Source organism: Citrus sinensis, chromosome 6 (assembly GCF_022201045.2).
Source record: "Citrus sinensis cultivar Valencia sweet orange chromosome 6, DVS_A1.0, whole genome shotgun sequence".
In the NCBI taxonomy this organism is placed as follows: Eukaryota; Viridiplantae; Streptophyta; class Magnoliopsida; order Sapindales; family Rutaceae; genus Citrus; species Citrus sinensis.
In genome coordinates this window covers 14782017-14803031 of record NC_068561.1, presented here as the reverse complement: position 1 = coordinate 14803031, position 21015 = coordinate 14782017, and the positions used below count along the sequence as shown (strand labels likewise).

The window sequence follows — 21015 nt, the reverse complement described above, 5'->3', positions numbered from 1 at the left end:
CATCATAAAGTTCGTTGAAGGACTTGATCTCTTCTAGTTAGTAGTTCGGCTAAATCCGGATGCGGTATATCCTCCATCAACAAAGATGACTTGCCCCGTTATATATGAAGCAGCAAGAAAACAAAGAAATGCTACCAGTGATGACACTTCATTAGTCTCTCCTGGCTGCAAGATTGGAGTTTGAGAGATTAAGTCATCATAACGTTTCTTGATTTTGGGATCTTGCTGTGGAGAGAAGAATTTCAGTATTAACGAATTAGTAATGTAAACTCTGATGGTTCATCTGTGAAGGCTGTTGTTTTTTAGAAAAAAGAAATATTACCAATTCTCAAATTTACTAGACTTACGTGGTTCACCCATGTTGGGGCTATATTTACGAAGTTGCTTTAGTTGAAATTTACGGCAAAAAACAAAAGAGGAAAAATAATGAGAGTTTCATCCCTGATGGTTCTGGTCAGTATTAAGATTTCATTTTCGTCACCTTGGACATTTTAGCATGTTGTCGACAAGTAGAATTGCTGAGAGGTTGCTTTTTTAATTCTTGTCATCATGGTACAAAGAATTACGAAAGAAAGATAGAAGTAGAGGTGTCAATATGGGTTATGATTCATTTATTGAATTCGATTCGATGAAAATTTAATGGGTTTGAGTTTGAAAAAATTGATTCATTTAATAAATGGGTGAATTCGATTCAATTTGCTAATTAAATTAATCGAATCTAGGTTTGAGGATATTGATTCGTTTATTCGTTTATGATTCGTTTAATACATGGGTTATAAACGAATCGAATATGATATATTCGTTTATAATCATTTATTACTCGTTTAATTAAACTACTTATTTATCCTTAAATATATATATAAAATTTTAATGTTTGAAGGCTAAAATAGTTATTATAAATTATAATAAGTTTGTATTTTGTAGGATATTAAATTTATGGTCTTCTTATATTTTATTTTGCTTAATTTTTGTAAATGAATTCATATTCAATTCGATTCATTATGGATTCGTTATAGGATAAATGAATAGTAAATGAATCCAGATTCTATGCGATTCGTTTATTAATTCTACTAAACGAATTAGACAAATCAAACCGAATATTCATTTAATAAATTAATCGAATTCAATCTTGAGATGTCAATTCATTTAATAAACGAATTGAATCTAAATTAGTAAAATTTTGATCCAACTCATTTACAATTCAATTCGAGTACTGTTTATTATTCGTTTTACCACCCCTAGACAGAGGTCTACAATGACGTGGAAAGCACTAAATTAATATTGACTACGATTTAAAAGACTTCTGGTAGACTGGCACTGACTTACTTTTAAGTAAGAAGTGACAGAAAATGATTGTGTAAAGCAGTTTCAAGTACTATGCAGAAATTGAAAAAGCCAGAAAAGGTTTATACCATCAGAGAATTTATATGATTAGTTGTGATGAGCCCTGGTGCAACAACATTAACTTGAATTTTATCCTTCGCCCACTCACATGCCATGTTCCTTGTAACTTGGTTAATCACTCTTGAAAGCAAAATAACATTCAGCAGATACGTGCTATCTTGTAGTCATAAACCGTGCGGCTATATTAACTGAAAGTTACCTTTAGATGCTGAATAGATAGCAGAAAGAGAGATAGCCACAACACTCAAGATGGAGGAATTAAATACAATGCTTTCATTTCCTGAGGCTTTCAATAACGGATATGCAAGTTGACACAGATTGTAGCCAGACTCAAAATTTGTGACCATTATAGTTTGTCAAGATTGGGTGTCTTGATATTCAAAGTTTGAATATCAAAATCAAACTTCTAGATATTCAAACTTTGAATATCAAACTTTGAATTTTGAAATTTTGAATAATAATAAATAATTAAAAAAAATACGTGAATAGTAGCCAAGATTTTGGCTATAAATAGAGTGACTCATTCCCTCATTTGCTTATCCAATTTTGAGAAGAGTTTTCTTATATTTAGAGAGAGTTTAGAGAGCTTGAAATTACAAGCTCTTGTTTTAGTATTTTGAGAGTTTGGGTGTATTGGGATTTTGGGAAGTGAGCTAAAATACTACAATACTTGTAACTCATTTTCACTAGTAAAATATTTCCTTCTGTCTTCGCCCGTGGATGTAGGCTAAAAGCCGAACCACGTAATTTCTGGTGTCCTCTATTGTGCTCATTCTTTATTTTTCTTCCAATTTTACTTTAGCTGCGTATCAGAACAAGGTCTACCCAATTCATTCTGGGCAGAAGCAGCCAAAACTGCCTGTTATATAGTAAATCGATCACCATCTGCAGCTATTGGGCTGAAGATAGCGATGGAGATGTGGACTGGAAAGTCAGCTGATTATTCCTACCTATATGCATTTGGATGTCCTGTATACGTGATGTATAATACCCAAGAAAGAACAAAGCTGGATCCAAAATCTAGAAGATGTATCTTCTTGGGGTATGCTGATGGAGTAAAGGGGTATCGTCTGTGGGACCCCACTGCCCATAAGATCGTCATCGGCATAGATGTTATCTTTGTAGAAGATCAATTGTAAATGAAAGATGGAGATGATGGCACTGTAAAAGAAAAGTCAGAGACTGTGCCGATATATGTCGAAAATAATCTAGAAGATTCAGATTCTTCTGAAACAACACTAGAGCACGAGGAACAAGAACCAGTCGAGTCTGAGGCTCCAGAAGTTCGTCGGTCAACTCATGAGAGACGACCGTCGGCGTGGCACAGAGATCAACGTTGCATACAGTCTTCTAACATAGGATGAAGAGCTTTCAACTTTCCATGAAGCTTTAAACAGCTCAGATGTTGCTTTGTGGATGACAGTAATGCAGGAAGAAATTGAAGTTCTACACAAGAACAAGACATAGGAACTTGTACCACTACCACACAGAAGAAAAGCCATTGGAAAAAAATGGGTCTACAAGATCAAACGTGATGACAATGACCAAGTGGAGCGGTATTGTGCAAGATTGGTGGTGACAGGATATGCTCAGAAAGAAGGTATTGACTTCAACGAGATATTTTCACCGGTGGTTTTGACTCACAACAGTCAGAATAGTCTTGGCAATGTGTGCCATATTTGACCTACATCTAGAGCAGTTAGATGTGAAAACTGCATTTCTTCATGGAGAACTTGAAGAAGAAATATATATGCTCCAACCAGAAGGTTTTGCAGAAATAGGAAAAGAGAACTTGGTTTACAGGTTGAACAAATCTCTATACGGTCTCAAACAGGCGCCGAGGTGTTAGTATAAGAGATTTGATTCCTTCATCATGAGCCTTGGATACAACAGACTCAGTTCAGACCATTGTGCATACTACAAGAGGTTTGAAGATAATGATTTCATCATTTTGTTGTTGTATGTGGATGACATGTTGGTAGCAGGTCCCAACAAAGATCGAATCCAAGAATTAAAGGCACAATTGGCTAGGGAGTTTGAAATGAAGGACTTGGGACCAGCAGACACGATTATAGGGATGCAAATTCACCGAGACAGAAATAATAGGAAGATTTGGCTTTCACAGAAGAACTACTTGAAGAAAATCTTGCGGTGCTTCAACATGCAAGATTGTAAGTCAATTTCTACCCCACTTCCTGTTAATTTCAAATTATCCTTAAGTATGTGTCCTAGCAATGAAGTGGAGAGGAAGGATATGTCTCGAGTACCGTATGCATCAGCAGTGGGAAGTTTGATGTTCGCTATGATATGTACTAGATCGGACATTGCACAAGCAGTGGGAGCAGTCAGTCGATACATGACGAATCCTAGTGGAGAGCATTGGATAGCTGTGAAGAGGATTCTGAGATACATTAGAGGAACCTCAAATGTTGCATTATGTTATGGACGATCAGAGTTTACTGTCAGGGGCTATGTGGATTCAGATTTTGCAGGAGACCTTGATAAAAGGAAATCCACTACTGGTTATGTGTTTATACTTGCGGGAGCAGCTGTAAGTTGGGTTTCGAAACTACAGACTGTTGTGGCTTTATCTACAACAGAAGCAGAATACATGGCAGCTACACAAGCTTGCAAGGAAGCTATTTGGATACAAAGGTTATTGGAGGAGCTCGGGCACAAACAACAGAAAATTCCTGTGTTTTGTGACAGTCAGAGTGCCTTGCACATTGCAAGGAATCCAATCTTTCATTCTAGGACAAAGCACATAGGAGTTCAGTATCACTTCGTTCGAGAAGTAATGGAAGACGGAAGTGTGGATTTACAGAAATTCCGTACGAAGGAGAACCTAGCAGATGTTTTGACCAAGCCGATAAATACTGACAAGTTTATCTGGAATAGATTCTCTTGTGGCCTAGCAGAAACGTAAGCAACCTGATAATGGCGAAGCAGAAAGGATGGTGTGGAGATTGATTGGTTCTTAATCAAATCTCCAAGTGAGAGAATGTCAAGATTGGGTGTCTTGATATTCAAAGTTTGAATATCAAAATCAAACTTCTAGATATTCAAACTTTGAATATCAAATTCAAAATTCTAGATATTCAAAGTTTGAATATCAAACTTTGAATTTTGAAATTTTGAATAATAATAAATAATTAAAAAAATACGTGAATAGTAGCCAAGATTTTGGCTATAAATAGAGGGACTCATTCCCTCATTTGCTTATCCAATTTTGAGAAGAGTTTTCTTGTATTTAGAGAGAGTTTAGAGAGCTTGAAATTATAAGCTCTTGTTTTAGTATTTTGAGAGTTTGGGTGTATTGGGATTTTGGGAAGTGAGCTAAAATACTACAATACTTGTAACTCCTTTCACTAGTAAAATATTTCCTTCTGTCTTCGCCCGTGGATGTAGGCTAAAAGCCGAACCACGTAATTTCTGGTGTCCTCTATTGTGCTCGTTCTGTATTTTTCTTCCAATTTTATTTTAGCTGCGTGTCTGCTCCACCCACCAATTTCCTAACATAGTTGAGATATCATCAGCAGTGAAGTCAATGGCTTCTTTATGGATAGCCATCCCGGCGTTATTGACCTGAGAAAATTTTATCAATTTGTTTATAAGAACACTGTTATGTTTGAAAGGAAAATAAAACCAGAAAATTAAGCGTAGAATACAAAGCAATTGTTTTGGAGGGAAGAATAGCGAAATATGAATATTTAAAGAAAACTTAAGCTTTTAGGTGAGAGTGATCGTACTTCAATTCAATAGGAAGTTTTTTATTTGGAATATATGATTAAGAGTTGTATTCTTATGTTTCTGGTAGTGAGTCAGATTTGTGCTGGGGCCAATAGACTTACTAGGATGTTGAGCTTCCCATGAAAGACAGAGGAGACAGTTTCTATCAAATTTTCCCTTTGTTCACGGTGTAAAAGGTCACATACTGATCCTGTCACCTTAAAACCCATGCTTTTCCAGACCTTTAAACATGAATCAAGGTTTATTTGGTCACGAGAACATGTGTGGACGACGGCACCAAGTCCCGCTAGTTCTTCTACTATTGCTTGCCTAACATCCAAATACAAAAACTATGAATTAGACAAGTAGATCAACAACTGTTGTAAACTTATTCAGCCAAAACATGCAATTAGATAAAAGGAAATGAAAGTTGAAGAAAATTTAGAGGTTACCAACCCTATGCCTCGAGTTCCACCAGTCACTAAAGCAGTCATTCCATTGAGAGACCATCTTTTCCCTTTGCTATTGATCTCTGCTTCTCCCATGTTTATCTTTGCCAATTTTCAAATTTCGGAGAAAATGGCCTAAGTTACGAGGTAAAAAGTAGAATCCAACCCAAAAAACACAGCCACATTTGTAAATACGTTGCAATTTTTTTCGGAAGAGGGTTAGCATGGCATCCACATGTCAAACCTAAGACCATGTTAAGTATTGTTTGGTTGTCTGTTGTGCCAGTTTAGGAAGGATTCAGTACTTGAGTTTTTATTACCATAAAATGGTTGATGATAAGAAGCAAAGCCAAAATTAATTATGCTTTAATTGCATGGCTTATCTTAGATAGTGGTTTCCATTTTAACGGAGCAGTTGCAGGAAACAAGGGGAGTGAGGAAATAAAAAAAAATGTTTACTTTCTGTAATTGGAAGAAAATAGCAAGTGAAGACGGGAAGAAATTTTAAAAGGTATCAATTTCAAATAATTAATATGAAAGGAATATAAAGGAAAAGTAAAGTATATATTCACTTATGTTGAAATTTAATTTTGAAATTGTCCAATGAATTATAATCAAATATATCTTACCCCCCTTGTAGACTATTTATTTGCTCTAACTTGTGCTACATGGATACTTATCAAGTTCTCTGGCATAGGGGATACCTTGCCAAAATAACCGAAGATATTATTATCTTTTTAGCAAAAGGAAAAAGAATAATTTTTTTTATCTGAGCATCAGACGTCATATTTCCTGTTTAGTTTTTGTGTTTATTCCACATTTAGCAGCTAATAGTCCACATAGGTAATTGATCTCTAGAGTTCATTTTTTGAACTAAAGGACTCAGAGGGGTCTTTTAAATTCGAAATTTATCATTCAACATAGATGAAAAGATATAAAATATTCAGGACAATGGTGACAACATAGACAAATAAAATGTATAGCACACAAACTTTTCTCGTTAACAGAGAGCTTATTAGAATGGCATCCATAACATGAAGACCTAAACTGACTTTGGAGGAACAGCCCGAAAATTTAAAAGATCATTTCATGTCCGTAGGGCTAAAATCCATTCACGGAGTATCCTCCATCAATACAAAAAACCTGTCCGGTGACGTATGAAGCGGCTGGCAAACATAGGAATGCTACCACTGACGAAACCTCATTAGGTTCTCCTGGACGAGGTATAGGAGTGCGGGGTATCAAACGACTAGCGTGTTCCATGACCCTTGGATCCTTCTGAAAGAAGAGGAAGTTAACATTTAATATCAGCACCATTTCTTCCAATAGCAAATAGATTTACATGAATTCTCAGAAGATGTAAGCAAGTGCAATGCACTGACGTAGATGAGAAAAATGCTGCAAAACCCATTTTGACATAATGGTTTGTTTTGGATTTTCAATCCTGCAATTATCTTTCAATATAATTATTGTCTGAACTAAAGATTAGGAATTTTTGTGACCTATTTTCTTATACTAATTGTATGCTAAAGGCTTATGACTATCTGCAGTAAATACATTCAAGGCAGGTCTTTGAGATGGAACGAGGAAGACTAAATATAGCACTTCACGGAAAAGTGTGGAGGGATAAGTTGTACTTCTATGGAATCAATGAGAGAGGTTCTAATGATCCATGGAGCAACTGCATTCACGCGAATGTTGTCCTTTCCCCACTCACATGCCAAGTTCTTTGTCAGTTGATTCATTGCTCCTGGAGTCAAAAAGTTACTGAGCTTTTAAAAGATTGTCTTGCAACCAGATTTTAGTTCTGTTGCTTTCCAACAGAAATGAAAAAAAAATAAAAGAAAATATTGAACTGGACCTTTAGTCGATGCATAGATGGAACTTAGAGGTACAGCTATAACACCCGTGACAGAGGAGATAAAAATGATGTTTCCATTTCCTGAGGCTTTGAGTAGGGGGTATGCAAGTTGGGACAGATGGTAAGCAGACTCGAAATTGGTGGTCATTATAGTTGAGAAATCCTCCATGGTAAATTCTGTGGCTTCCTTAGGAATGGTGGTTCCAGCATTGTTTACCTGATAAAATGATGCATTGAAATGTTCTGGAGTTTTGAGTAGCAAAAGAGACCAAAAAGTTGCATTGTTATTGTGAAAAGAAGCCAAGAGAATTAGAAAACGAAGCAATCTGTTGCATTGCCGTTTTTAAGAATGATTTTACCTCCAAAACTATCTGATAGTCCCCTGCCCAACTACAGAAGTCAACTTTATTTGATTCTCTATCAAAACTATCTAACTAACTGGTTTTGATCCTAATTTTTGTTTTCTTTCTGCCATTTTATTTTGCAATAATATCCTTATATTCCCATTATATGATCATTTTTGCTTAAGTACTCAATTTAAATTACTGTACTCCTAATTACTCTGGACAATTCATGATCGCTGACAGATAATTTTGTCTATGAATATGTTTCAGCAATGAATTGAACCTCATGTTACCTCAATACATAGCTCACATATATTGCTACCAGATATATCCCCACCAACCTAGTCTGTCATTTAGCCTTCAGTTATTATCTAGGGACACTATTTTCTGGTTGGATTTTGAGCTTCTCAGGTATGAGAAGCTTAAATGGTACTTTGGCAGAAGAACTTACAAGGATGTTGAGCTTGCCATCAAATTCAGAACATACAGCCTCCATCAACTTTTGACGCTCAGCTCTAATTTTCAGGTCACATGCCGAGCCGCTTACTTTAAGCCCCTTACTCTTCCATTCTTGAATTCTTTCATTGAGCTCTGTTTCATTACGTGAACATGTATGCACTATTGCTCCAAATGCCGTTAGTTCTTCTACAATTGCATGTCTGATAAATCAATTATAAACGCAAAGTCTAAGATATTATCATTAAAAATATCAATAGATAGGAAAGCCAAAGTAGTGGAAGCACAAACCCGATGCCTCTGGTTCCACCTGTAACAAGCGCGGTCATACCCTTTAGAGACCACCTTTGTTCTCTGGATTCTGACATGTTTTTCCGGGTAGCAGAAACTGCAATTAATCTTCTCTTATGAGAACAATAGCAATTTGTTGTATTTAATAGGAGAATCTTAATATTTTTGCAAATAGAGTGGGTGTTGTGCTCTTTGAAGAGAATAGTGATGAGTAGTGTGAAAACTTATAGTAGTGGTTTCTTTGAGTGTACCCAAAATGGATCAATCTTGGATATTGGTTCACTGTTATTAACAGCCACACAATCAAGGTTGCACGGATACTCACTACAAGAAAATAGGGTATACGTGACCCCTAATGTAACAATAAAAGCAGCTGTACATATACCATAAATTTGTCGTAACTGCCAGTGTGGCTTTTGTGACAATTTATGACACATCTGTTACTAACCACGTGACAGTGGACCACTGTCATATCTGTTACTAACCAGGTGACAGTAAATGGCCATTTAACGTACTAATTTCGCTGGACTCCATATTTTGAAAACCTAACTCCCAAATTCTCTTTCGCATGTGCCCAGCATCCTAAACGTAACTGGTTGATGGCCAATAGAGATGGCCAATGGGCCGGACATCACGTGGTTTAGTATTAGTACGGTATGTGTCCATATAGTACGGTATTAGTATGTTTTGGTGGGGAATGCAGCACGGTACGACATGCACGTAGATTGGATCGGATTTAGAATTTTAGGCATGCGGGTCTTAAAAGCACGACACTATTAGATATGGACTAAAACACGACACGGGAAAAAACCCGCAGCAATAAGCACGTTTCATTTTTTTAATGAAAATAAACTTAAAATTTTATGATTTTACAAATAAATTGAAATTGAATGTTTTAATATATTTTATTAGTGCAATTTTTCTAAATTCGTTTAATTTTTAATTAAAAAAATACTATAATTGATTTATGTTTATAATTTATTAAATAAATAATTGATACCGTGATTTTAATAAATAAATTATAAATATTATGATTTATAAATATGTATTAATATTATTATGAACTATAATTTATGACTCTATGTAAGTCCGAATTAACAATTAAGTTAACTCTTGAGAAAAATTTATTATTGTTGTTGTTGTTAAGTACTAAAAACGAATTCCAATACCATATGGTTAAACTTAATAATTAATATTACATTCTCTTACTATGATTAGTTTATTAATATTAAATATAGACTTGAATTTTGAATTTTTGATTTTATCAAATTTGAATAAAAATGCATGGACCAAAAAAAGTACTAAAGCTTGAAAAAATATGCAAACAACTTGGCATGCACTCTTTAAAAAAAAAGGTGTATCGAGATTTTTTTCTTAGGCACGACACGTGTGCCAAGCTGGGTCTAAGCAAAAAACTTTTGGCACAGCACAGCACAGCACGAGCACGAGCACGTATGAGCCTTCCTTTGATGGGCCGAGCTAGGACGGGACACGTGTTATATATGAATTGACCAAGTCAGCACATTTCTTATCAATAAAGAGTACTGACAAGTTTTGGAAGCTGAAGCAATATTTTATAGATGAGATAGTGAGATTGCATAGATGTCAAGTCCATTGTCTCAAATAGAGATCCACGATTCACCTCTAAATTTTCGTGTGGTTCACAAAAAGAATTTAGGATGAAGTTGAGGTTCAGCACTGCCTTTCATTTTCAGACCAATGGACAATCAGAAAGGACTATCCAAACTCTTGAGGACATGTTACGAGCTTGTGAATTGAATTTAGAAGGTAATTGGAAAGAATATTTTCCATTAGTGGAGTTTGCCTATAATAACAGCTTTCACTCTAACATAGGCATGGCGCCTTTTGAAACTTTATATGGGGGGAAGTGCAAGTAGCTTATTTGTTAGGATGAAGTTGACAAGAGGAAACTATTAGGGCCAAAATTAGTTCAGATTACTGTTGACAAAATTAAGTTGATAAGAGAGCGTCTCCCCACAGTTCAAAGTAGGTAGAAGAATTATGCTGATTGAAATAGACGTAATCTAGAGTAAGTTGGGGATTATGTATTCTTGAAAGTCTCACCTTAAAAAGGACTTTTCTGTTTCAGGAAGAAAGGTAAACTTAGGCCTAGGTTTATTAGGTCTTTTAAGATTCTAGAGAGAATTGGCATGGCGGCGTATCGAGTGGCTTCACCACTGAGCCTTTCAAGGCTTCACAATGTATTTCATGTATCGGTATTGAGGAAGTACATGGCTGATTCTTCTCATACCTTAAATTACCAACCTATCAATATCTCAAATGATATATCATACAAGGAGCAACCAATAGACATCTTAGATACAAAGGAACAAGTTTTAAGGAGAAGAGTTGTACCTTTAGTGAAAGTGCGCTAGCAAATTATTCTATCTTGGGAATGAGAGGCAGAGAATAAGGAGAAGTACCCTCAGTTTTTGAGGAATAAGGCGACGTTCTAAATTTTGAGGACGAAATTTCTCTTTAGAAGGGGAGAAACTATAACACACGTTGTTTTTGTTTTTATTATTATCGTTATATATATATTTTATAGAATATAGTATTTTAGGTCAATGATGAGTGTTTTAAATTTTAAAATTACTTAATTGTTTTTGTTGTTTTATGTTTATTAAATACCATATTAAAAAAGGAAATAAATTCCTTAATGGGTAAGGGTATTAAAAGACTTATAAAAGACTGCTCTTATGTTATTTCGTTTCTCACAACCCTAGAGGCTAATAAAGAAAGGAATAAAATAGCAAACATAAGAGTAAAATCACGTTTTTGAATAAGAAGAGGGGAAGATTTTGATTGTGTTTCTGTTTTCCATTAAAGAAGTTCTTGAGTTTTAATTTTTTTTTAAAGTGGGTACGAATTTATAATCCTTTAAAATTCTAGTTTTATTTGTGATTTTATGTGATTGATTAAATGACTTTATGTGTTTTATATTGATAAAATTTGTGAAAGCATGATCATGTATTGGTTTATTTTGTAATTGATTGGAAATGATGTTATTGTGTTATCAAAAAACTATGAACAATATAGAGTGAATGTCATACAACTGCTATTTTCCTTAAGTCTCATACATAGAAACTTTGTAGATTTTTAAACTAGACATCTTTAGCTTTCTATTCATATGTTTATCGTTCAAAAACTCATTGTATATTAATTGTAATGATTTTTCGAATTTGGAACACTAGTGCAAGAAAATTTTGATTTTCAGCAGTAATTCTCATTTCTATAATTTATTTCATAGCCCAAACGACTTCTGAAAATTCTGAGAATTTTCATTATTGTACACATAGTGTCTAGTTTCTGTATATTAAAATTATTAATTTTTAATTTTATATAAAAATCATTAAAAATCATAGATTCGGCACAGTCGTCCTAGAAACTATTTCTAGAATTGCGAGGGTTGAAATGGAAGTCAACTTGGGTTACTTTTTCATTAGTAAAATGCCTTATAAATTTTAATTCTGATTCCTTATTGTCTCTTCTATTTGACAAAGCTTGAATCACTATTTTTGAGCATATATAACTAAATTTATGAATTTTTAAATTAGCAGTCCTCTGTTTATATCGTTACTGGACAATTTTGATATTTTTATGGAAAATCAATTTTTGGAGATGTTCAGAGAACTCTAATTAATTAATTTTTTAAATTTTTATATTGACTGCTAACATGTTCACGTTAGTTTTTTGTGATATTTTTTATTTTTTTTTTGACATATTTATAGCTTGTTAGAAATCAAATCCTGTAAGATGGTCGAGTGTAATTTAGTGAATTGATGTACTTAAGTAAGAGCTAATAGTTTAAGATTTCTAGGTTTCTTTTCAAGGTCAAAATTGAATAAGATATTGATAAAAATATGTCTTAATAATTGTAGGCCAAGAGTGTGCTCGAATGATTGGGGTTATTGTTGATTGATTTGGATAAAAGTAGGTGAATTCATGCATAATGTTTACTACATGTATATATGTAAAGATATGTGAAACGATTTGATATAGATTGGCATTTTATGCTTTTGAAGTAATTTTACCATTATAGTTTATGATAATAAGTTCTATTTTGGTTAAAAACTTGTTTAAAATGTTTTCTTAAAATTTGTTTTCAAAATCACTTTAAAATACTTGTCTTTCCATAAATTGTTTTCCTTAAAAAATATTTTTGAAGCTTTCCCAATTTAATTGTCTGACAAGAGCGTTTTATTGATAGAGTATCGAATGATTGATATTGAAAGATTTAAAATTGTATTTATGGTTTTGGCTCATTGTCCATAACTATTGATATTAATATAACTGAACAACTAGCTATATTGTGCGCACCTATCAACGATTATTGCAGGATAAAGTGCCCTGATTGAACTACTAGATAGGTCACCCAAATTGCAAGTGACATACTAAACTACTGGCCGAGTCACCAAGATTATAGGTGACACTATGTGGCATGAGCAAATTGAGCGAAAGAAAGGCGTTATTGATAAATGATTTCTTAAACAACTATTTATTAAAAATGATTATTACGTTATAAGTGACCAGATTATGAGTTTTACCATTAATATATATTAGATTATGAAATGATTACTTGTTTCTAATTTATGGTAATTCATAATGATTATGTATTTTATCGTTATTAGCAACTTTATGCGTGAGTTTGCTTACCGAATTGAGCAACTTGCTTCTAGTTTGCTTATCGTTATTAGCAACTTTATAGTTATATATTTCATGAGCATCCATTTCAATTTACTCTCAATAAATTTCGTTTGATTTTGAATAATTTGTGTGCTTAGTTCATATGCATAATTGAAGGTGACCGAAAGCTCAAGATTTAAGGAATGTTGCTGCAGTAGGCTTGTAAGGATAAGGAAAGAACATGATTATAGAAGAATTGAAACAAGTTTGAAACAGTGCAGATGTTGAAGCCAATGTTGTAGCACTGTTGTTGTAATAATCTTGGAGCAACGACAGAGAAGATTTCACACGAGATACTTAAAAGATTGTGATTTGGAGTTTCCTAAATTAGAAGATGTGCGACTTAGGCTTTTGGTTGTCCCAATTCTAAGTTATAAAAGGAGCATACAGGCAAAAAAAAAAAAAGAGGCCGTCATTAGAGAAAAAGAATAGAGAAACAAAACAAGAGAAAACAAAGATCAAGAGAGAGAATTGAGGATGGCAACAAAAGATTCTAGAAGAACATCAAGCGGATATTAACTCTTATTTCTTGTTCTCTTGTTTTTATCTCATTATGATGGATTGTTTAATAGCTAAAACTATTTTGATTCTTGTTTTATGGCAGATTATGAACTAAATTTACTCGCGATTGAGTGATGAACAACTTGATGGTTAATTGACAAACTATAGCATGTCGTTTGGATAATACTTATTTCGATTCACTATTTCGACTGACCACTTATTTAGTGAAATTAGGTAAGAAAGAGCCTAAAAAATGCATGTCTTAGTGGAACATATCAGAACAGTACTTGGTTTTAGATTGGATTTCCTGAGTTGTGTTTAACTTGATTTGAAAAGAGTCATGTTTAATATAAAATTAGTAATAAACTAGATATAGGGATTCACCTTGTAGAGTAATTAGAATCTAAAACGTCACTACTAGAAAAATGACTTACTATGACAGATTTTTTGTGATAGATAATAGAAAATTAGTTATTTATCAAGAATGTATGATAGACATTTGACAAAGTTTTTATGTATCACAACTACATGATACTTATGTGACAAACTAAATTTCTATCACAAGCTATAATAAAAAAATAATATATTTTATTCATTTTCGATTTATTTTTAATTTATTATTAAGTAGTTCACAAAAGTGACGTCGTTTCAAAAAAAAAGAATGACGTCAATTCATTAATTTATTGCAACAATTGAAAGCTTTTAATTAAACTAAAATCAAAATAGAATTTACAAAGAGGAAACTACGTCGTTTATGAGCTAGACACTTAACTAAAATAATTTCCAAGTGTTGTACAACTTTAAGAGATCAGATTCCTCGCTGCAAGTGAGAAATCCAAAATTAAAACCCTAAGTCAAAATTTGAGGCTCTTCCCTCACTAATAAAGAAGACGAAAATACACCCTTAATCCTTCGAAATTGTTGTTATTTGCCATGTAGAAGTTGTTGTTCTCCTCCAAACCCTAAATCCTTTGCTATTGAGTAATCCTTCAAACTCACCGATCATTTTTAAGAAACCCTTACTATCGCTACGGTTGATGAAGGTAAATAAATTTCGTTCTTCTCTATTCTTTTGTTCCTCAATTGGATTTTTCATATATTGAGTAATAATACCCTAAAAATAAACATTTCAGAGGAAAGGTTGAGTTAGCGGACATTGCAATGGGGTCGGGACTAGAGTCGAAACTCAAATTGCACATTTTGCAGCAAGTCAGGAGGGCTACAGCCACGTGACCTTGAATTTGATTCCCCAACCTCATTGTCACTGTTCAAAGCGAAGCGATCTTTTTGGTATAAATGGTCTTCTATTTCCCTCCCTGCAGGTTAGGTATTGGCCGAGGTGATAGTGTTGAATTTTGCATTTTTCATATATTATCTCTCAATTAAATTACTAGGGCTTGGTTGGTTGTAATTTGGGGTTAATTGCAATGGTTTTGTACAATAATTCTTCCAATAAAATTTGATTCAGCCTGTTGTGTATTTAGTACAGTAACTTTGGAAAACTTGGGCTCTTCTCTAAGAACTACTAACCCTCTAGAGACTCATGGCTTTCTTCAAAAAAAAAAAAATTAAAGAACCTCTATTACCGTTTTAGCTAACATGTGCCATTGTTATTTAGTTCATTTCAATACTTGCTGTAAAGGGGCTTAGCTGTTCTATTCTCCCCTATTTATTTTATACTCTATCATTTTTGTAATTTATGTTTTCTCTTGACAAAGCTTTGTTGAGGTTTATTAAAAAAACTTTCATTATGAAATTCTTTTGTTAGTAATTATGGGTTTTTGTTACGTATGTAAAATTCTTCATCATTAATCTTGATTATTGAATTTTGTGATGACTTTTTTTCAGGGGTTAAAACTGTTAGAAAAACACTAGATCAGTTCGGAAGGACCTATGTAGTCAGGCAAAGGTAGACAGCAAGCCACTGTGGTTTGACTTCACTACTTTGGTGATAATGGTTCAAGGTAATAATGTTTTTACATTGGTTTGTTTTAGCATCATCTTTGAAATATTTAATTGCATAAGTTTAAGATAGCTCATGACAACTATTTAATTTTCTTTTTCCTATCACTCGAGTTATGTCCTGTCTAAGGGGGCCATTGATCTTTATTGAATAGACGGTGACGATACCAGCATTGCACAATGGTAGAATACATCTCTATATCTTTTCTAATTTTATTTTTATGTTGGTTCTGATTTGTTACCAATTAAAATGCTAAGGTTTGTTGTTTTGCTAAAAACAATAGGACTGGCTGACAAAAACACAAAGCAACTTTACGTTTCAAGTTGACAATAATGTTTTTATTATTCATACTATTATGAATTGAATATTTGCTTACTATTAGGTTTCCTTCAAATTTTTTAGATCTTTGACATGAAATTTATTTTTTCTCAATTTATATAGATGATGGATTTTATTATTTTCATTAGAAACTTATCCACTGTTTATGGTTCCAACTATCCTTAATAAACCAATGACTACATTTAGAGGTTTTCCATTGGTTTCCTATAAGAATAGTTGTTCATTCTATTTTCTTGTCTTGGTTGATTTTTAAAATCAAGATATACTTGTATTTTTCAGTTTATCGTAGTTTAACAAGAAAAAAGAAAAATAAAAAATATATTGTAAACAAACTTATACTCGGTATCCTTTTAAATCCTTGGACAATGAGCATTCCTTTAAACATATTTGTTCAAAATCTTGCTTTAACAAAAATTCTTCTCTTTGAAACATTAAAGTAAAAATATCTCAAATGCTAATGTGATGTAATCCAGATGAGAATACTAGCCCGCGTTTTCTTTCTTTGAGTTGGATAGGGTCAGTGTTTACAAGCCTACAAGCATGGCATTAAGGTTGATAGAATGGGGAGATTCTGGTGATTCCAGAATTTTCTGATATCCTCTTTTGGATTTTTAGAACTTTTACCTTTCTTTTTATTAGCTTGATTTTGGTGAATTTTGTTTAATTATGTATGGAAAGTTGTTATGTTTTTAGATGTTTTGCATTAATTAATTTGTAGTCTTTGAAATATACTCAGTTTGGTGCATAAAGAAATTCAGAATTGAAATCTATAGAAGGCTAGACTAAATATATCTTTAGGAACAAAAAAAAAAGTTAATATAAACTACATGCATTGAAGATGTCCCTTATTTTCCCTTTCCTATTTCTCTTTTACAACTCATGAGGTTTACTGCTTCATTATGTCCATTGTCAAATGTGATTTTTTTTTCCTCTGGGGCTATTTATCCTCATTTTCCCTTTGGTATCAAAGCTGATTAAATCAATTACACACTGGTGAACTTTATTGTGAATTTGATTAATTGTATGTGGTTAACATGTTAATCTGTATTTTTTTGGTTAATCTATTTTTCAGGTGATGTTGGTGGCTTTCCGGAATTTAATATCAATGTTTTTTTTATGGATTAATTGTTTTTCTAGTGATAGGTTGATGATTGGATATTGTAAAGGATTTATGAGATATGATAGACGATGTATTTTGATGATGCTATTTATTGGAAGTTTCAAGTGATTGGAATTTTTAGTGTATAGTGCTATTTGATATTAGATAGTTTTATGAATTTGAATGTAATTTTATTTTTGTTCATTCAAGTTTTAAAATGTGACTTTTTCTATTTCTATTTCAAAATTCTGTAATTTAAATAATGCTAATTAGTATTAATATAATTTCAAAATTGAAAATAATAATTTTATTTTTTTAAACCTTAAATCTCTTGACAGAGAATGTGAATCATTAATATATGCAGTTTTGAAGAAACCCGCCAAATTCAAAATAATTTAAATTACCCGCTAAAATTTTCAATTAATTCCTGAAAGCTTTGCAAATCGAACATCACTTGGTTCATGACATATGTGTGATGGATAAACACTGTCATAGGAACATGATAGATAAAACGTTGTCACAGATTTGTGAGAGGGGCTACAATGACAGATGAAAACTCTGTCATAAGGGGGGTCGGATGACATATATTCTCTGTCATGGTAGCCCATTTTTCTAGTAGTGCATGTTAGCCTATATGGCTATAGATATTGATTAAACAAAGATTTATGAATTGTGCTTTTTAAGAAAATGATGTTATGGAATTAAAGTATTTTGGACTAACATGAAAGTATTTTAAAACCTTTGATATTGTTTTAAAATTACGGATTTGGACCTATTTGAAACTATTTAAATATTTTGGGTCATTCTATAATTTCACATAATTTAGGTGAAATCATAATTTCAGAAAGTTTTGGGATTGACAAAGCATTATTTAGAAATTTTGAAATTGGACCATTTGAAAGTTTTCATAACATTTTGGATCATACTACAATTTTATAAAGTTTTGAGGTCAAACTATAAATTTAAAAAATATTTCACTGTAGCAGTCACTGTAGCAAGAGGCTTACCGGATATGGTAAACGACAAGCCGGATTTTGGGCAATAAGCTTCTGGAGCATAAACGGCTTACCGAATTTTGCAAGCCGCAATCCATATTTCAAAAGCGGCTTACCAGATATGAAAAGCGGCTAGCCGGATATTCTGAAATTCAAATTTTTGCCTTAACGGTAACATAAAAACGGCTTACCGGATTCCTAAACGGCAAACCGGTTACGACCAAAATGTGCATAACGGCTAGTTTTTTAGCTTAAACTATATAAACTCAAATCCAACTCATTTTCAAGCTCTGCACCAAGCATAAACAAAAAGCACACAAAATATCTTGAGCTTTCAACAAATCACAAAACATTGAATCATTTCTTGTTCTTCATTTTTGAATATCTACACTTTGAGTGAGTTTTATTGTAACATTCATTTCTTCATCTTAATTGTAAGAGTTTGAGTGTGTGAGACACTTGAGTGAAGAGATTGAGAGATAATCTCTTTGTTGTAAAGGTTCATTGACACCTTGAAATCAATTGTAAATAGTTGAAGCATTGGAAAGGCTCGGATAATGAAATCTTCAAGCTTGGATCGCTTGGAGGCGTGGACGTAGGCGGAGATTGCCGAACCACGTAAAAATTTGTGTGTTTGTTTCTCTTCTCCCTTACTAATTTGTTATTGTGCTTTTATTGAACTTATTGCTTTCAATTTTTATTAAGACATTAAATTGCTTGTTGTGTGGATTTGTTAGGATAATTTTTAAATTTCCAATTCACCCCCCTTTTGGGTTATACACTTATATTTCAAAACGTGTAATGCTATATATGATATTAGCATAACAATTAGTCATTGTTAAGTTGTATTTAGGTATAAGACATCCAACAGGCGACAACTGAGGATACATAAGGATTCTACCCAGTGCTGTAGTAACCGAGCCAAATATTAAAAAAAAAGTCGAAACCATTAAGTGAGTTTAATCACTCAACTATTCTATTCCTCTTGGTTACATCCTTATATTTGTTGCGATAATTTACTTTATTACATTTTTTTTATCTTAATTAGTTCATTAGTTTAATAATTTATTTTAATTCTAATTTAGAATAAAAATTACACTGATAAAATTATTGTAGCAATTCTTATAACAACAATTCCTGGGGAGACGATCTTGAATACTTATCATTATATTACTTATTGTGTATACTTGCACATTGACACCAATAACAATAGAACACCTACAACAGCCCCCAATACAAAATCTCATAAAGCAAACATTTCATTTGTTAAATTCCACTTTCTCATTCGTAGAAACCTTAATGCATTTTCATGTTTATGCCAATGAAATTTTACACATACATATGTCCATGTCCATAAACGCACAACACATAACAACACATTATATCAACACATCATACAAACACATGGGCAGAACATATAAATCCAAATCCGTATATATATCAAAATAGACTTTTCAAACATGTCAAACATATACATATTGTTTATTGTGATTCATTTAGAAATCTAGTTTACTTACCTCTTGGCACCCTCATGTAACAAATGCGTACTGATATCATTGACCTAAAAATCATAACAAAATTCTCATAAGATATAATCAAGTCTCAATCATAAACTCTAATGTCCTCAAATATCTCATTTTAAACAGCTCATAAACTCAACCTCAAATGCCTTCAGTATTCGGTCTTCAAAACAAAACAGTCCATGTTCTCGGATTTTTAATAAATTATTACCTTATTAGAAAAATCTCAAATTTTACAGAGCATATTATCACGGGATGAGTGTTTTGCACAACAAACCCGTGCGGCACTTAGACAACCTTTGCCGAATGTTGCTAAGTAAGTCTTGAGCTTCTCGCCTAGCTAAGCCTAGCGGTTTTCAAAAAGCTAGAGAGAAGAGAGCAATGGAGCCGAATGAAGAGAATTGTATTACTCGAATGAAAGATTACAAGAGAGCTTACAAGTGTTTGAGTTGCTTACTCTAAGCTTGTTGCTCAAATGTTAAATGTCATGCCTTATTTATAGGGGAGGCTTGCCAAGCTCTAGAGACTCTAGAGAATTCTACCACATGCCTAGAATTCTAGATATTTACATGAGTTAGAAATGTGTGGAGTATTCTAGATTATTTACAAGTTCAAATGTGCTAGAGTTGCCAAGAAGTTTCTAGAATCGGGGCCAAGCTAGCACTCTTGGCCTTGTCTTGGGCTCCCTAGCCCGAAATTGTGGGCAATTGGGCTAGTGACTTTGGCGGTCCGTAACATCCTCACCCACCTAAGCTCTTAGCGTCCTCGTCACGCTTTTGTGCTTGAAGCTTTAGATGTGCTCAACGAATTGCCACAAATCATCTTCATATTCCCAAGTGGCTTCGCTCTCAGGGTGGTTTTTCCACTTCACCAAGTACTCATTGTATGGTGGTACGCCTCTTCTCCGAACCACGCGGTCCGCAATGATGTAGTCCACATCTTTGTCGAATGCGGTGACAACGGCGGTTGGCGCACACCTCGATTCTTCGTGACTTGGGTCTCCCACGTCTTCGTGATATCGCTTGAGAAGGCTCACATGGAAGACCGGATGGATCTTGAGTCTTGGCGAAAGTTAAAGTTAATACGAGACGTTGCCCACACGTCGTACAACTCGGAAGGGTCCCTGGTAGCATCTCACTAACCCCTTGTGGACTTTCTGCAACGTCTTGAATTGTTGGGGTAAGAGCTTGATCATGACTTGATCGCCTTCCTTGTACTCGACATACCGTCTCCTTGTATCCGCCTACTTTTTCATCTTCCTCGCGGCTTTGTCGAGGTAGGCTCGCGTGATGTCCGCTTCCTCGCGCCATTCGCAGGCGAGCTTGTGTACCGTAGGGCTTTTTTCTCCGTAAGTTGA

The 21015-nt window shown here is 33.7% G+C and overlaps 2 protein-coding genes and 1 long non-coding RNA gene across 5 annotated transcripts; 1 reads left to right on the top strand and 2 right to left on the bottom strand.

The window, feature by feature from the left end:
• Positions 1-1540: 1540 nt before the first annotated feature.
• Positions 1541-6322, bottom strand: LOC102623136 (tropinone reductase homolog). The gene is made up of 4 exons (XM_052443065.1): positions 5590-6322; positions 5256-5463; positions 4928-4989; positions 1541-1758 (listed from the first exon to the last, which is right to left on the bottom strand). The coding sequence occupies exons 1-4, from the start codon at positions 5676-5678 to the stop codon at positions 1584-1586; spliced, it is 534 nt and encodes a 177-aa protein (XP_052299025.1). The 5' UTR covers positions 5679-6322; the 3' UTR covers positions 1541-1583.
• A 151-nt stretch (positions 6323-6473) lies between these two features.
• On the bottom strand, positions 6474-8859 carry LOC102613350 (tropinone reductase homolog). 2 transcript variants are annotated; one of them, XM_006493498.4, is made up of 5 exons: positions 8535-8844; positions 8239-8446; positions 7444-7660; positions 7220-7332; positions 6474-6860 (listed from the first exon to the last, which is right to left on the bottom strand). In XM_006493498.4, exons 1-5 carry the CDS (start codon positions 8609-8611, stop codon positions 6684-6686), a joined length of 792 nt encoding a protein of 263 aa, XP_006493561.1. In that variant the 5' UTR covers positions 8612-8844; the 3' UTR covers positions 6474-6683. The 2 variants fall into 2 exon arrangements, with proteins under 2 accessions (XP_006493561.1, XP_024949355.1); XM_025093587.2 differs by having other exon boundaries at positions 6715-6860; positions 7140-7332; positions 8535-8859.
• A 5673-nt stretch (positions 8860-14532) lies between these two features.
• LOC102612951 (uncharacterized) lies at positions 14533-17278 on the top strand. 2 transcript variants are annotated; one of them, XR_008055615.1, is made up of 4 exons: positions 14533-14785; positions 14876-15064; positions 15591-15887; positions 17117-17278. It is a non-coding gene; the product is annotated as an uncharacterized LOC102612951 (long non-coding RNA). The 2 variants fall into 2 exon arrangements; XR_372463.4 differs by having other exon boundaries at positions 14537-14785; positions 15591-15706.
• Positions 17279-21015: the final 3737 nt, after the last annotated feature.

What these genes read in the sequence shown, in the direction of transcription:
- LOC102613350 (XM_006493498.4), bottom strand. Translation starts at nt 8,611, where the DNA reads ATGTCAGAATCCAGAGAACAAAGGTGGTCTCTAAAGGGTATGACCGCG. An exon ending in ATGGCAAGCTCAACATCCTT is followed by an intron (nt 7,661 to 8,238) that starts GTAAGTTCTTCT and finishes TCATTTTATCAG; the next exon opens with GTAAACAATGCTGGAACCAC. An exon ending in CATCTATGCATCGACTAAAG is followed by an intron (nt 7,333 to 7,443) that starts GTCCAGTTCAAT and finishes TTTTGACTCCAG; the next exon opens with GAGCAATGAATCAACTGACA.
- LOC102623136 (XM_052443065.1), bottom strand. Translation starts at nt 5,678, where the DNA reads ATGGGAGAAGCAGAGATCAATAGCAAAGGGAAAAGATGGTCTCTCAAT. An exon ending in ATGGGAAGCTCAACATCCTA is followed by an intron (nt 4,990 to 5,255) that starts GTAAGTCTATTG and finishes AAATTTTCTCAG; the next exon opens with GTCAATAACGCCGGGATGGC. An exon ending in TTCACTGCTGATGATATCTC is followed by an intron (nt 1,759 to 4,927) that starts AACTATGTTAGG and finishes CCAATCTTGACA; the next exon opens with AACTATAATGGTCACAAATT.